The sequence below is a fragment of the Elaeis guineensis genome, chromosome 11, assembly GCF_000442705.2.
Source record: "Elaeis guineensis isolate ETL-2024a chromosome 11, EG11, whole genome shotgun sequence".
NCBI classification, from domain to species: domain Eukaryota; kingdom Viridiplantae; phylum Streptophyta; class Magnoliopsida; order Arecales; family Arecaceae; genus Elaeis; species Elaeis guineensis.
The window spans coordinates 100,395,461-100,413,261 of NC_026003.2; the positions used below are offsets into that span (position 1 = coordinate 100,395,461).

At 38.3% G+C, this 17,801-nt stretch overlaps 1 protein-coding gene across 5 annotated transcripts; it reads left to right on the top strand.

Moving 5' to 3' along the window:
* Positions 1 to 402: 402 nt before the first annotated feature.
* Positions 403 to 13,931, top strand: LOC105034114 (silicon efflux transporter LSI2). Of its 5 annotated transcripts, none has more exons than XM_010909146.4 (4): positions 403 to 550; positions 1,026 to 2,604; positions 2,830 to 3,019; positions 13,580 to 13,931. In XM_010909146.4, the coding sequence occupies exons 2-4, from the start codon at positions 1,432 to 1,434 to the stop codon at positions 13,612 to 13,614; spliced, it is 1,398 nt and encodes a 465-aa protein (XP_010907448.2). In that variant the 5' UTR covers positions 403 to 550; positions 1,026 to 1,431; the 3' UTR covers positions 13,615 to 13,931. The 5 variants fall into 5 exon arrangements, with proteins under 5 accessions (XP_010907448.2, XP_073101634.1, XP_010907445.2 ...); XM_073245533.1 differs by lacking the exon at positions 13,580 to 13,931 and adding an exon at positions 10,087 to 12,604; XM_010909143.3 differs by lacking the exon at positions 13,580 to 13,931 and adding an exon at positions 12,623 to 13,120 and having other exon boundaries at positions 404 to 550.
* Positions 13,932 to 17,801: the final 3,870 nt, after the last annotated feature.

The following is a 17,801-nucleotide window of genomic DNA, read 5'->3' on the forward strand; positions in this document are numbered from 1 at the left end:
ATTTTGAAAACCCATTAGCTATCTCATCCGTGTCTGCCACATGCAATTTTTCCTTTTTCTTTACTGACTTCTTTCATAAAACTTGTAAATAAATTGGATCCTGCCTCTTTCTCAGTTCTGAATAGATAGAACTTAACCCTTCGCTTTCTATTCAACTTGGATGAATAATAAACCAAAAAATTCCTGGCCAACAAAATTCATATATAATATATATTGAGATATAAAATTATCTTCTCATTCAACAGCGCAATGTGCATGGACTACAGAGATCGAACAGGGACCAATCAAAAAGACAGATCAAACAAAGATACCATTGTGGAACGGCCAGCATTTGAAGCCTTTTGATATTTTGTGGGGTTTTGTGGGGGTAAGCTTACCTGGCTGTGAGTGGAACCAGTCCAACTCCGTAGTTAAATAGATGGAGCCAAAGCGAGGGAGGCAAGCTCCCGAGATCCCACCCAGTAAGTCCGCAACGTTACATGTAACATGGCTCTGCGGCGTACAGTTACCTTTTATGGCAACAGCTTAGATTGAGGCCTCCCCCCATACGGTGAGTCCATAACGACTGTTTTCCTCTTATTTTTCCGTAAATATACGTTCCATAACTAAATTCCAGAGTGTTTGGATTTTTGCTTCTTATCTTCTTTCTTCCATTTCTTTGCTCCTCCATTTGAAGAGGCCAAGGGGTCATTTTACTGGGATATGGACAGTAGAGAGGCAACAAAGTTATTGCTGTGCTTTGATTTAGTTGTAGGGCGTCATAGTTCCCTCGAGGGACGGTTTACTGTTATTGATCTTGAGTTTCTGGATTCTGGGTTTTTTGTTATAAAAGAAGCTTGTGTTCTTTGATTGGAGATAATGTGCATGGAAGCTTTTGTTGTTGGTATCGGTTTTTATGCTTCTGTATGGCTTTTTTCTTTATGTTGCAACACTATTTTTTTTGGAAAAGTTATTTATTATTTTTTGGCATAGCAGGCTCACTTCTTTTCTTCAACTGAAGGAGTTCTGGCTTCTCCATTTTGCAGGAAGATGGAAATGGAAGTAGCAACTGGAGCTCTTCTTGTTCTTTGAGACCTTTCCTTTAAAAGCTCTCTAATTGCATCACCTTCTCTTGTTTTTGGGTGGTAATTGTTTTGAGCATAATGGTGGGGGGATTTCCAGTGGTACTCTGTATTCCTTTCACTTCCATTGTCAGAAAGTAATTGTCGTGACCCCCCTATTCTTCCTTTTGTTGGTGTGACAAACCAGGATTTTCTTAATCAAAGATTTTGTTTTGATTTTAGATTTCCCCTCTGTTCAGGTCATGAAAGCACCTGGTCTTCTTTAACACTTAGTTAGAGGGTGTACTAAATTTTTCACTACAAGTTACAGAAACTGCTCTCACTCTGTTTCTTTAGATTTGGAGGAGCTTAGCCTTCTCAAATCATAAAAATGGGCCTGACAGGTGCTGTAAAAGTAGTCTTAGGTTCCATTGCCTTCGGAATTTTCTGGGTCCTAGCTGTTTTCCCTGCAGTTCCCTTCCTACCAATTGGGAGGACTGCAGGCTCCCTCCTTGGTGCCATGCTCATGGTCATCTTCCAAGTCATATCGCCTGACGAAGCTTATGAAGCAATTGATCTTCCAATTCTTGGCCTCCTCTTCGGCACCATGGTCGTCAGTGTCTTTCTTGAAAGAGCTGACATGTTCAAGTATCTTGGTAGATTGCTCTCATGGAAGAGTAGAGGTGGTAAAGATTTGCTCTTTCGAATTTGTCTTATCTCTGCCATTGCAAGTGCTCTATTTACCAATGACACCTGCTGTGTTGTCCTTACTGAGTTCATACTAAAGATTGCTAGACAGAACAATCTACCACCACAACCGTTTCTTCTAGCCCTTGCTTCTAGTGCAAACATTGGATCTGCTGCAACTCCAATTGGTAACCCGCAAAATCTAGTCATAGCTGTTTGGAGTGGAATCTCCTTCGAACGGTTCCTGTGGGGGATACTTCCAGCAATGATTGTGGGAATACTCATGAATGTGGCCATCTTGCTAATCTACTTTTGGAAGTTATTGTCAATAGAGAAGGATGAAGAAGTGGCATCAGTAACAGGAGATGTGGTGGTGGAAGATGATATGAATTTGCACCGGTTTTCACCGGCGACAATGTCACATGTTACTTCCATGGGTTCTCAGGATTTTGGTTCAGCAGTTGATCCTGGGCGCGCTGTCAGTCATAGAAGTAGGACTAGTAGCATGGATATTGACACACAAACTCCCTGGAGTGGTGGAATTGAGTCCATGAGGCCCTCAAATGCATCAAGAGAAGTGGTAGAGGGTGCTGGAATTTCTCTGAGTAGGGATGAAGTTGTGACCTCAAGGAGTGTTGTGAGAGGTACTAGCAATCCAAGAAGTAGTCCAATAGGAGATGCTTCAGTCCGATCTGCAGATGAGGAGGGTTTAATCAAGAGATGGAAGAGAGCGTGGTGGAAGACATGTGTCTATCTTGTGACCGTTGGAATGCTCATTGCTCTTTTAATGGGGCTTAACATGTCGTGGAGTGCAATTACTGCTGCTCTTGCTCTTGTGGTACTCGATTTCAAGGATGCACGCCCTTGCTTGGAGAAGGTAATTTATGCATTTAGTCATGTTTTGATCTCCTGCAAGAAAAATTATACTAGGAAAGATCAATATGATGGAAGGAAGATGCTGTTGTTACATCATGTTCTGCTTCATGAACATGATTCTAATCTTCACGAAATTGAAATTTTTTCATTGACTATTGATGTAGTGACGTTTCCTTGTGAATAGCTCTTTGCTGAATGGATCATCTATTCCTTTTGTAATAAGCAGGTTTCATACTCCTTGTTGATATTCTTTTGCGGGATGTTCATAACTGTTGATGGATTTAACAAAACTGGCATACCTAGTGCATTATGGGACTTTGTTGAACCACATGCTCGTATTGATAGTCCTGGTGGTGTTGCACTGCTCTCTCTGGTGATTCTTGTTCTCTCAAATGTTGCATCCAACGTACCCACTGGTAAGTACTCCTCAGCTCTATCACATAAGGATTTTTGGTGATCAGAAAGTTTGACTGAGCAACAGTTTGATCAGCCTCATCAGGTGTTTATGAACTGCATTTTAATTGTGTTACCTGCCCTGTAACATGTGTATAACTTGCATGTGTTCCTTTATTTTGTTACTATATGATAAAAAAACAAATGCATCAAATCATTTAGAGCATATTTTTCAACATGAAGTAATATCAAACAAAGGCAGTTACAAGTATGTTGCAATTTGAAACAGGATTTTCTATGCTTGGGAATTGGCAATAAAGTTTTAGTCCAGGTAAACTGTCATGATTAAATTCAGCAACATATAATGACGCTTGCTTTGGGAGTCAGGGAAAGGATTTGAGGTCTGGAGGACAGTAGAGACAACCTAAAGGGATTATTTTGGCTCGTGATAATATATACATCTATGTTATCAAAAACCCGGTTCTTGTTTTAATTGAATTTTCCAGAATCATCTTTTATAATTTGTATCGTTTTCCTCTTCTTTTCTTTTCTTTTTTTTTCCCCATTCTCTGTCCTAAATCTTCCTTGGTGAGGTGATAAGGGAACAAAAGTACAATGCAAGGTGGCCATGTGGAGTAACAAATTTTTAAGTCAATATGTAGTGGTGATATACCTAGTAGTACAAAATAGGTGAGTAGTAAGAAACAACCTATCTCAAGCTTCAAGTTCAAACATAAGGAGAATGAAAAAGTGGAGAATCTGTAATCAAAGGCAGTTAGGTTTTGGATGTATAGATAGCCTTCAAATTGGATGGATGAAGCTCAAATCTATCTGAGGATGGAAGGAATTATAAGGTTATGGATTTTAAATGTTCTACTAACTTATAGAAAATGATCGAAAAGATTATCATTTAGTAAGGACCATGTGCATGAATGGTGAAGCTAATGGATTTTACCTCATTAGGGATTCTCTAACTGATAGTCATGTTTTAAGCTGCATCCTTAGTACTGATGGCTCATGAAGTCATCAATATGAAAAGGAAAAGTGAAAACATGATTGAGTGTTATAGACCTTGGTCATTTGCTATATAGAAAAAGGGAAGCCAAGATATTATAATTTTTGATTTCAGACAAGACAAGGCAGTCAAATATCACTTGCATCTTTCTTTTTGCAGTTACAAGATGTCTCATAAAGGTATAATCAACATGTTTTAGTAGAAGTTTGTGGTTGTAGAAGATTATAGGCAATTTTGACTTCTAATGCTTGTTTCATTTCTAGAAAACAAGCTCCAAATAATGAGTACTTAGCTGAGAGTTTGAAGTTTCAGAATGTTTCACATTTCAAAAGGTGCGAGGGTGTGACGTGACAACACATGAACAATGGTTCCAAACAAGATTCACGGACTTAATACCGGAGCCCTTGCCGGTCGGTTGGGGTATGGTCCATACCATACTGGACCAGCGCGAACCAACACAAGGAAAGGAAGGGAACCAGGAGGAGAAAAGGGAGAAATAGAGAGAGGGAGGAAGAAAGAAAAGGAGCAAGGGAAAGGAGTCGGAGGGGCCGTCGGACGACCTCTGGCTGGCCACTGGACAGCGCAGTCCACGTGTGCAGACCGCTGGCGTGAAACAAAGGCGACGCCTCTGTTTCACGAAGGTTTTTTAAAAAATCGAAACTTTAGTGTCGGCTTCACTGTTTTTGCTTTTTTTAAAAAAAATCAGAAAAATAAAACCAGCAATCCGATTGCCGACTTCACTATTTTAAATTTTTTTAAAAAAAATCTCTTAAAAAGTGAAGCAAACAAATGATTTGCCGGTTTCACTGTTCATCTCCGTTTTTAAAAAAGGGCTGACACGTGAACAGGAGCTGTCGCCCCTGTTCTGCGGCCGCAACTCCATCCGCATCATTTTCGCCATCCGCTAACCACAGCGATCACCCAAAAATCTCCGACTGCCCCTCCGCCGTCCCGTCCTCCCTCCGGTAAGTTGCACCCCCCTCTCTCTCTTCCTCTCTCATTTAACAATCCTATCAGGCAAACCGAGCCGTGGAGACTTCCGTGGCCCTCCGACGACCACAGTGGGCCACCACCGGCCTCGGACAATATTTTTCTCTCTCTCCCTCTCCTCATTTCTCTCTCTCTCTTTCTCTCTTGGCACTGGCGTATGCTGCTTTCCAAGTCAAAATCGTCTCGATTTCCTGTCGGTCTGGTTCGGCACGCCCCAAACCATCCGATTTGGGATGATTCTGAAAATCTTAGTTCCAAAACTAATTGTAACTCTCTTTTTCTTATTCATTCATCCTCCATTAGTTGACTTCAAAATATCCGTGGTTAACATAACATGACATAGGTATAGGCATGCATATGGCATACGAGTATGAATAAGGAATGTCAAACCGATCCGAACTAAGTGGTTCGACCTGTATCGAACTGAACCGATGCCGACTCAGGACAATTCATTTTATAAACCCTTAGAAATTACTCTGTTGCCTCTTCAAGAACCTTTGAGGCCTATATCTAGCTCTCTCCACTCTCTTTGCCTCATGATCCCTCCTCTGCAATGTCCTACTCATCGTCGGCCTACCTCCATGACTCCGTGCCAGCTCTCTCTCTCTCTCTGTCTTGGGGCTCTTCAAAGCCTCCATCACTGGATCCGATCGTGCTCCCTCGTCATTGAAGCCTGCAAAAACTTTGAAGCTATCAAAAGCCTCCTCTCTTCGATATCTCTCTCTCATCATCGAAGCCTGCAAAGGCCCTTGAAGCCATCAAAGGCCTCCAAGTCCAGCCTAGGTGAGTCCCCTCTCTCTCCCTCCCTCCCTCTTCTTCCTCTTCCCCCTTGTCATCTCCCTCCCTCTCTTTCTTCCTCTTCAACCCTCTCCCTCTCTCTCTCTCTCTCTCTCTCTCTCTCTCGATGCTTTCTGTACACCATGGTTCAGTACAATACAGGCCAATACCATATCGTAATAGTTGCTAGCCAACACTCATGTCAATATAAATTCTTCCAACCTTGAGTATGAGTTTGGAAGAAGAAAGTTTAAGGAATTACTATTAAGGCTTGATACTTTGTTGGCCTTGTCCTTAGTTGCTTGAGTTTTTTGGGTCTAATGCTTAGCTAATATAGAGTTAGAGCTAGAATCATAGGTTCAATTTCCTCAAAGTCATATTTTTCTTTATTCACTTCTTTGATATATTGAGTTTTCTTCTCTTGACCTCTTCCCAATTATTAACTTGAATCATTCTGAACTCATTTGCTTTCTTGAGTTATTGTTAAGGTCTAATACACATTGTTGTCCTCTTCCCTAACAACTTAGCTCTTGGAGTCTAGTGGTTGTTTAATAATTAGAACAACATGATATTTCAAAATTTTTGGGGTAATGCAAAATGACAAATAAGCCAATATTGTGTAGAGTTCTCTACCAATTAATGAGTTCCTCTTTTTCAAAAAGAGAAGGTTAAGGAGTTAGGTGTGGACTTAGATACGATACTTTGGGTTGTAGTGGGGCCTAACAGGTAAATTAGAAATGGATTGGATACAAATTTGGACTCCACGAGTGCTTTTAGTAGGAACTAAATTATGGAAGAGGGAAAGAGAAGTTGATAGAGAAAGAGAATTTAAGAGGAAAAGAGAGAGTGAATGTGTAACGACCTAGGACCTCATCTAGAAAGGCTAGTCAAAAGTTGTTAATTGGGGTTCTTGGCCCTCCTTAACTACCTAAGACCGCTACAACATACACACCATGCAGGATTAAACATATGCCTGTATGGGTCTTGACATATCCACCCATTTAAACTTCAATATCTTTGACTCAGAAATAGAAACACCATGATTGGCTTATGGCTAGCTCCAACAAGGCTTGTGCTGCAGTTATACATGCCTATATGGGTCATGACATATCCATTCATTTAAACTTCAATATCCCCTTGTTATACATCGGCCATCAGTGAGATCCACTCTTATACAATTTCTCGGATCCCAGGACCTCATCCAAAAAAGCTAGCTAGAATTTGTTAATTGGGGTCCTTAGCCCAACTTAACTACTTCAGACTTTCCCATCATACACACAATGCAAGACTCAAAGACGTGCTCACACAGTTATGTTGTCTTGATCTCAATTTAGGTTTCTTGTTGGCTTCTTGTGAATTTTCTCAAGATCTTATATATGTTGATCTCCACCTTGGCTATTTTTACCCTTATGATAATCTAGGATTTTATCTTGATTGCCTTTGAACACACCTCCTTAAGAGACCTTCATTAACCACAATTCCTATTCATGCCAGCAACCAAGCCTTTGGACTTTCCATCTTCTCTAAGGATGCTTCCACTTCTCATGTGATATAAATCACCTCACCAACATGACAAAGGTAAATGACGTGTATCACCTTAAACTTTATTTCTTTTCCAAGACATGTTGAACAGACCTGAATTGGACGATTTGGCTCGTACCGAACCGAATGGTTTGGCCTATATCGAACTGGATAGTTCAACCCGTATCAAAGCGAACTAACATCTGATCCAAGATGGTTCGGCCGCTACTATTGGTTCAAGCTATTAAAATCTTCTACTAGTCCATTTTATTCTTTTCGAAAGAAGCTTCCAGAGGTAGAGGCCTCTCCGCTCTCTCGCTCAATCTCTTAGCTCCTCCATGTCATACATTGCTCAAGGTAAGAGTGCTCTCCCTCCTCTCTCTCTCTCTCTGCCTTTGTTTGTTCATTGGATTAGGATTTTCTATAGAGGATGATACCATCATGGCTCCATGGTGGCTCCTATTTTTCCTCTCTATCTCTCCTTCCTTTCCTCTCTTATCTCTCTCCCTCTCTTCCTCCCTCTTGCTCTCCTTCTCCCTCTCCCCCTCTCTCTTCCTATTTTAGTAAATACACTATGGCACAATCCGAACACATACAATACTGTGCCAGTAGCCAATTGGGATGAGTCATGGCATTAGTTCGGTGAATCCCTACCATATTCTAACATAGTAGTTCTATTTTCCACTTTTCATGTAAACCTTGTACTACCAACTTATCTTTTACCATTCACTACAACAAACTAAAGTTTTCAGTTTTGTTGAACTTCTCCACTTTGAATCAAATGACTCAAATTAATAATGTGTTTGTAGTCGTCTGATCTCATTTAAGCTTTTCTACTTTGAACTAAGACAATTTGAATTTGTCAAAAGGATTGAGCCAATTTGAATATGTTTAGCAAAATCAAGTGTGAGTTAGGGTTCTTTCTTTTCTTCATTTTTTCTTTTCTGAAAGAGGATGGCCATTCTAATGTAAGGTCAAATAGGTTTGGGCCATTCATTGACTCTATATGAATAAATAGCTATAATCTACATACATTTCTACCAAATCTTGTGACTCATACTAAATTATATTATAGAAGGAATGCCGAACAGGCCGGTTCAAGGCATACTGAATCAGACTAGTCAATTACTAGCACTGTTCATTATATAAAATCACTTTGCCCACTTTAAGTGATTCAACAACTAAAATCCTTACTCTATCACGGTTTTGATCCTCCTCCTTGATGCCTAAATCCTAGTTTGCATCTCTGGTGCTTGACAATACCGAACAACGATGCCGTTGTGACTGACAAGATCACCAAAGTCCTAGGTAGGTCTCTCTCTCCCTCTCTCTCTATCTCCCGCTCTCTCCTTCTATCTCTCTTGACAATAGCCTCTCCCTCTCTCTGTCTCTCTCTCCCTCCCTCCTCTTCCTTTCTCCCCCTTCCTTCCTCCCTCTCCCTCCCTTTCTCTCTCTCTTTTTTTCCTCTCTCCCTCTCTCCCCCCCTCCCCCCTCTCTCTTCTCCTCTCTCCCTCTCCATCCTCTATGGAATAGGGGAGAAAGGGAACAAAGCATCGAAACCCCTTTCTTTTATTTGCAACCGATAAATCATTTGCCTACTTTAGTTCAAAATTTGAAAATAAAAAATGAGCTCAAAATGCTGTTGGAATGGTGCATTATAAGTCCATACAATACTGAAACGGTTGCTAGACGATACACCCTCCAGTATTAGTTTGGCGAACCTCAATGTTATAGCATGCATTAGAATGTAGTAACAACCAATACATGATATATGGTGTTTGTGTCATACAACATGACGTTAATACCAATTTGTGCCATATAACATGATATGGTAGGAATTGTTCCTCCTTGCATCAAGAAGCACATTGTGGCCAAGGACATGGTTTTATCTAGTAATGAATGGAGAATCAAGATTCACAAAACCAACTCCAATAAAAAGTTAAAGTTCATAGGACTAGCACCAAACACATGCAAGTGGGATTGCTAATCACAATTATATGGTGCCTATGATATCTAATTATCAAGTCACTGAACAGGCAGTGATTTCAAGCTTGTCATACAATGTTACATAGCAACTGTAAAAGCTATGGATGTCTTTTTTGACAAACATTATAGAATTTTTCAATCTTTTTGGCATGTGAACTAGCTCTTACTTAGCAACAGGTCAGTACAGAAGGTCAGCTTATTCACATCTTTGGCATTCTGAAACAATCTGGCAAATTCCTCAATAGGATAAACAAAATTATGAATGAAATAACAAAATTATAAAATATAAGCTTTTTAAAATATTTCTCTTCTTATTTTCTTTTTTAAATTAAATAAAGAGGGTAAAACCCACTTGGATTTGTTAGATATCAAAAGTAAACACTGTTAAAGCTAGAAACATAGAATAGAATCTGATCGAGAGAACCCCTGAAGGCCAACGGAACAAAGCCTACTTCTAATTACAAATTTAGGGAAGAAAGATTTAGAAAATTTGAGAATTTTTCTATTCCCTAGGCTGGTCCAGGAGAGAAGCATCTCTTCAGATTTCCTAGTAACATCCTTCAGATAACAACATTTCTGCATGAAAATTCTATGATTTCTTTCATTCCATATAACAGTAAATTGCCATATTCAGAAGATCTCATGCAAGTATCCGATGTTTGGCTATATGCTTTTCCCTCCAAATTGTCCACATGGATTTTAAAGTAGCTGTTCATGAGTAATGTTTAACTTTTGCAAGAAAAAGTATCAAACTTCCTTGGTAAAATGGTAATGGAGTAAAAGATGTTTATCTCTCTTCAGTGTTGTTACAAAGGATGAAGTACTTGAGACCTGCATGCCTTTCTTGATCAGCTTCACCTTAGTGTTCAGCTTATCATGGAGAAGAAGCCATACACACCTTAATTTTTGGAGGCTACTGTGTTCCAGAGAGCAGGTAAGAAAGGGGATAGAAGACCATCATAATTGACAAAGGAATAAAACTCTCTGGCTCTCTGCAATTGAACCTGGTTAAAATCCTTCCTCTCTAGAAAATTGTGTAGCTCTCTGCAATTGAAGCTGCTTAAACTCCTTCCTCTCCAGAAAACTATCTTTTTCAGAATTTCAAACCACTTGATTTAGAGAATTAGTAAGATTTGCATTTCCTGATAAGATTCTTCATAGGGGGTCCTCTTAACTTTTAACTTTGATACTCCATTTTCTCAGTCTTTTGTTATATTGACATGTGAGATATGCATCTTTCTTCAAGATCATGCCATATCATTTTGGAAAGTCATACATTAATGTTCCGTTACCTAGTGTGACATCCTCCAAAAACATCATGTCTTTACCATCCACCACTTCAAACCTTGTCCTGTTCCATTAAAAGCCGGTAGTGTTTGGATAATGTCCCTCCGGATGTGGCATAGCCACAGCTAGATGTTCTCCTGGAAGATTCTGGCTGAATTTCTTGTACTAACTCCAGACTACCTGTCTTCTTCATAGTTAGCGTCATTGCCCAGAAATCTCCACCCCTATTTGGCTAATAGAGTGAAATTGATGTTGTAGAGGTTTCTTATACCAACTTTCCTTTGCTTTTATCTTTTCACACAATTTTCCAGTTATCTAAACAAGATAAAACTTCAGCACATTTAGTTCCCTTCTATGAGAAACATCTATACAAGCTGTCAATCTCCTTATAACCATTTAGGCATCATGAAAATAGATATAATAGGAGGGAAGCACTTACATCACTGCATTGAGCATGGTCCATCTACCAGCGAAGGATGGAGATTTGCTTTCCACATGTCTAGTTTCCTGATGAGAAACCTCCATTCCTTGTGTAGCAGTCAGTCTACCAAAGGTTATTCCAGATAGGTAATGGGTAAGTTGATAATCTAGCTTTAAGGGTCAGAGTAGTCATCAAATTTTGGTCTGGGTTTCTGCCTAGGGTCACCATAGCACTCTTGGATAGATTGATGGCAAGGCCAGAAATGATTTCAAACCCAAGAACAATCTTTATTACTAATAGCTCCATAGGCGTAGATCTGCAAAATATCATCATATCATCAGCGTATTGGAGGATAGCAAAAATTGTCAAGGACTTCAACCAGTCTCCCTTATGAATTGGTAAAAAAATACTCCTCTTGCCTCAACCTGTAGGAGAGCAACAGTTTGCCTCTATCAAAAATAGACAGATTCATGACAGCTTTGTGATCGTGAAAGAAACCCTAAATTACTGCAAGTTCATGGTCAACCAGGCATCCTCTGTAAGGTAGACTTTGAGAAGGCATACAATCGAGGTGATTGAGAGTTTTCTATTTGAAATGTAGGGTCCAAAGTAATTTTCAAAAGAATTGTCAAAAGCATTGATCTAGGGAAGCTTCAACAAATTCACCTTTACAAAGATTATTTCAACAATGGTTTAGACTAATATATGATTGATCTAACAACAAGTAATACTTGCCTTGTTGAAAAAGGTTGACAATGGGGACATTGGGGCAGTATTTTCTGAATTTACTGATGATCCTTCATGTGAATATGCTAGATTGTCATCCCAAGTCATATTAGATATACATGGTTAGTCTCCACACCCCTCCCACCCTCTCTCTCTCTCTCACACACACACACGCACATGCACGTGCATGTAAAAGGTGCCTATTATTTCTTGTTCCCCTAGCAACTGATTTCGAGTTAGCATCATGTAATTCCTCAAAGATAAATGAAGTTTGACATATTTTTCTAGTGAAAGAAGAAATAATGTGATACACACACATAAATAACATTTAACGTCAGTGTTATGTTATTCTATATCATGATAACTATGTGGAATTGGAAGCTGTAGCTCGTTGCTTAGCATCTTCAATCTATGGATAACAGTGAGTTTTAGACATATAAAATGCCACTTAGACCTCATTATTCTTTTGGAAAGAAGCTTGCTTTGAGCTTGTGTTGACTTGCTAAATTTCATCATATAAAGATCTTCAAATATCAAAAAATTCATTAAGATTACCCAAAATAACTCTTGAAGATCTTGCACCCTCCTCTTTATGCATTAACTCTTAAAAATAAAGTCTGAACTTTTCAAATATTGTCTTGACTCCAACTCATTGTTTGAATTATATGGCTGTAGTGCATGGTGAAAAATTTCTTGATCATTGGCACAAAAATGAGTGTTGCTCCCAAATTCAAAAATATAATAACATGCCTATGTGACAATATCACGTTTAAAGAATCAATTGAAAACGATGCATTTTTGTGATATTTGATGATGCAAAAATAAAGCATAATCCAAAATGCATATAGATTTTTCCTCCTCCATGCATGGTTTTCAAAAGTGCTCCTCTTCTGCTTGTTCCAGTGCTTCTTCTTGGAGCAAGGGTAGCAGCATCAGCAGCAGTTATATCTCCCGATGAGGAGACCAAGGCTTGGCTTATACTTGCATGGGTTAGCACAGTGGCTGGAAACCTTTCTTTGTTGGGTTCTGCTGCAAATCTTATAGTCTGTGAACAGGCTAGGCGTGCTCAATATTTTGGCTACAACCTCTCTTTCTTCAGCCACCTACGCTTTGGGGTTCCATCAACCCTCATTGTCACTGCAGTCGGCTTGCTCCTCATCGTGAGTTACTGAATAGTCTGATGGAGAGCCCTTTAGAAAACAAGTTTTTGTAACATACAGTTACATAGGTTCAACGCATGCAGCTTTTAGCCATTTCTACTGTTTCCTTGTCATGAATAAATAATGGGGAAGCCTGTTGTACTAGAGCAATGCTGTTTCGTTTGATGATGCGCCATTTCTTTTGCTACAATGTACAAATCAATAGTGGAGAAATAAATTCCACGAGCTGGTGATTTTTTTAGGGTCGTTCTTTTATGGATAAATATCATGAAAAAGTTGATCAATTTTTTTATTGACCAGCTTACCATGTTCTCATACTTTTCAACATGGATAAGTTACTTTACCATGGACAACATTTATCCATAAAATGGAAAAAAATTTTATCCATCGATGGGGTGATTAAATCATTTTCCCATTAGCCAGTAAAGTAGGCATTTAATACTATACCTAAAATGCCCATCCTCATTTCTAATATCTCCATCATTCAATGCTTAATAACTTAGTCAAATTTAAAAAGCATAAAGGATATCATGGGAAATATGAATAAATTTTACCAATTTATCCAGGAAAGTAGAAATGTAAAAAAATATAGGTAACAAATTCTGAAACCACTTTCCTATGTGTAAAAAAATATAAGTAAATATTTTTTTATCTAAATATTGTCTGAAAAATATTTATCCAGAAAAATATGGATTCTCAGGTAAATCTTTTACCTACAAAAGAACGGGCCCTTAATGTGTGCAACAAAAGGAGTTTGGGTAGACTCGGTGGGATTTATTATTTCAACTTTTTTGGGGATCATTCAGCCCAAACAAGCTTGTGCAGTGCAGGATGAAGCCAATAACCTACTCCAGGTTTATTATTTAAACAAGTATTGGTGGTGCAAAGTTCCAAAGAAGATGGAGTCCACTGTAAGTGTTGAGGAAGGAGCAAACAAATGATAGGGGATTTTATTTTTCAAGGTATGCTAATCCAGAAAGGAAGATGTAGAGAAGGAAAAAAGAGAATTTGGCATAGAATTGATCCAATGCATTGTTGGGGCTCTTATAGTCCCTCAATTCTAGATGTATATCCAGATTTTCATAATATTTATATATACACAAAAATTCTATTATATATTTAGAGAAAGTTGGAGAGCATGTACTCTATTTTGGTCTTAATATTTTTCAAACTCTTGCCTGATGGACCTCCTATATTCCCAACATAATTTTTGCCCCTCCACAATGTATCCAGGGAAAGTAACATGCACCAAATGCCTCCTCTAGGAGAATTACTGCTAGTAGATAGCCTACTGCTATGTGAAGCTAGCTAATTTATCAGTAGTAGCGTTGGTGCTCTTTTCTCCATTTTTTCTCTGGATGGGGATGAGTAGGAGAGAAGGCCAATAGACTCAGCTAGATAAATGCAGGGACGTGCCACTAATGTTCAAATCAAAAAAGGAATAGATGGCAGTTAATCCTACTGCCTTGACCTTCAAGGACCTTCTCTACTGGGTTGCCACTTTATGGAGTGATGACTATGACCTATGAGTTGCAAACTATAAACTAGAAATCAAAAATGCTAAAAATAATTGAAAGATAAATTGATAAAAGAACTAGTAATTGATTTGATTGATGATTGAAGAGTTCCTTCTTAAGATTATCTTTTCATATTTATGAAAAAATATGCCCTACAAGCCAATCGAAATTTGTATTTTGATGAATTTTCTTATAATCTTCCAACTTATGTATTGACTCTTTAAATAATAAAAGGTATTTTTCATCATATACTGCATCTTACTTTAGTAATGATTATGATGAACTCCATAAATCAGGAAAATGGATTTAGAGTTATGATGAGATCATACTTATGAACCTAAAATCCTAAAAGTCCTGATTTAGAATATTCTTAGTCATAGGAGCATTGAGTCGGGGATCAATGTTCCGGATAGATTAGCACTTTCTATGTATGCTCGATGGAGAGGGTGGCAGATCTCATAAGCCACTTGTGTGAGACACTAATACAAAGAAGTAGGTGCTCATTAGAAATGAGTTCACTGAATTGATCCGACTTAAGAAACATCTTATGGAATTTACTTACCTGTCAAGAGATGTTTTCTTATAGTGGAGTTGTGCATGTAATCCTTTGACCTGAGACTACCATAAAACCTTGTATATATGAATCTATATTTTTTGATTCATACTCATTCATGACTTAGTCATATACGGGGTGTTCTAGATATGGTAAAATGTGTATGGAGGTTGTGAGTAGGTCAACATGGAATCGATCACTCCTAGTAAAGGAGATCGCATCCTACTTGCTCTGATCGATTGATGATTCACGAAGCCTTTGATTAAACAGAATGAAAATTAGAAAGAGTTTTAATTTTTTATTAATTGAATCATCATATAAGATTGAGAAAAATATGAGTATGATATTGGATTTGACGTCATTCCATATCCAAAGTCATATTCGGGGTACAGGGAGATCGCAGGATCAAATTGCACGGTAACTTTCCACTGAAGGGTATTTTTGGTATTTCATCAAAAATTTCATATCTTCCAGTAGACATGATACGTTGCTAGACGTCAATCTTGTCTTATGGGTTTGATCGAATTAAAGAGTTTAATTCAATCACCAATTAGAAAGAGTTCTAATTGCTGAAATCAGATTAGCTCGATTGGATCTAGATCGGTTAGATTAAAATCTAATCAAATCAAATCGACTTGAACTCGGACCTATTGCTGGCTAGACATAGAACCCAATGGGTCACACATAAAGGATATTGATCAGGAGTCTAATTGGATTAGATCATGTTTGCAAAATTGACATGCTAACACATGTTGCAAAAAACTAGCTCCTTATTTCGAATCGGGTTTGAAATTGATTCTAGATTGGGCTAATTAAAGCCAAATTAATTCAAATCAATTTTGGGTTTGAGTTGGTTCAGCCCTTGGCTACATGTACCAAAAATTTGGAGCCAGGAAACCAAGTCTCCACTTGTCAAGAATTTTTCTTGTGCATGGGTGCAGTTTTTGTGTGCAGAAATAGCTTTCGCATCCCATGAGATGGGACGCCTCATCCTCGAGCTTATCCTATGTTCCATGATGAAATAAATTTTTGAATGATTTCTAACTTTATTTTGAGCATAAAATTTTTTTTGAACTTAAAATTCCTTCTGGTTTAATCGTGAAAATTCGTTGAAATTGGAAATCCTGTCAGCCTGATCCATGCGCCTGACCAAGAGTCGAACTTGTGAAGGACTCTAACCCATTTGTCACGCCACTTCTTAATCTGAATTTTTTTCCATGACATTCTCATGTTAGTGCCTTGATTTTTGGCCATTGGATGGACAAAATTATGTTGATGGGTGGTGGAAAAAAATTATGCCATGGGAAGCTGTGCGACTCATCGGAGAATCATCGAGAAAAATATTCCGAAGAGTCCTTCTACATGAAGCGTCTCTTGGATTTTTTCCTGATAATTGCCATGTGTCAAAAACTTTCAGATGGGCATAAAAATTCATCAGGAGGCGTGAGATTTTCTGATGGATACGAGATGGCGTGTGGAAGGGGCGCAAAAAATTTTCGAAGGCAACCCATCGCTAAGTATTTAAAGGGGGGTGCGTCGGGGGATTGGATTCATTCAGATTTCCAATTCCACCTTTCTTTCTAACATCCTTTCCCTATTGTCCAATTAGTCTTTTCCTTCTCTTGTTAGGACAAGTCCAAAAAAGTAAGGACAAGTCCGATTTTAGGACAAGTCTAGGAAGAGAATTAAGGAAGACAAGGAGAGAAGAAAGGTAGGGATAGAAAGGCTAGGAGAAGAGGAAGAGGGTCTTGAGTCCTGGTGTTCAAAAAAATTCTGAGTGAGAATTTTAGAGGAATCCTCTCAAAGAGTTGGTGTCCTGATCATAGTCCTGTGTGGATCACCGTTGGAGGACGAACACTTGGGCGCCTGGTGGAGGTCATACTGAAATTTGGATTAAGCACCGCAGGTATTCTTCTATAACTTAAATTTAATCTTGAATTTATGTTATATATGATTGTTAATCATCAAGGAGATGCTGGTATAAGGGTTTAATATTTAAGATTTCTTTATTAAAATTTTGAAATCCATTATGTTTCCGCTATGCATGCCCACCCTGAAATCCTACAGTGGTATCAGAGCTGGTCTTGTTTGGTTCAATCATATATACATAATATTTATGTGATCCATAGTATGATTTATACTATAAAATGATTTATGCTATCATATGATGATATGAAATAATGCATATATGATTCACCACTTCATCATCTTGACATAAGGTTGTCCTAGCATAACGGAGTTATGCTGCATGGTTGTCCTAGGATGATGAATGTCCATATGTTACACTTACACATGTAGAAAATTTTAATGTTGATACATAAATGGGTATTATGTAGTTAGAATGTGCATGAGACCAAATAAAAGCCCTCATTAGAAAATTATATTAAGTGGTAGTGATATGCAACTATGGGTTAACCAATTCTTGATCAATTGATCAATTAGTGTCTAGGAAAGTGCTATAGGTGGTTCTTTAATTGATTCCGTTGTCTGACCTGGCCAATTTATTGGTGTCTAAAGAAAGCAACGAGGGGACCCCTACCTTACTTACCTGGCTAATTTGATTAAGCGATATTGATATTGAAAAATCCTAATGTTGAAAATACTATTAAGGGCCTTCCTTCGTACTAGGTTAATATTACATCATGAACTATGGTTAATTTGTTGTGTTAACATGAGGCTTGTCATAAGGATTGATATAACATAATCCTGGTGCATAGAAGATGCTTACGGCAATTTAGAATATACTGCTTTGTTGTGTTAACACAAGGACAGTTATATTAGAATTTGACTGTATTGAAATGAAGGATCTAACTTAACTAAAATATTATAGCTTGTTGTGTTAACACAAAGCT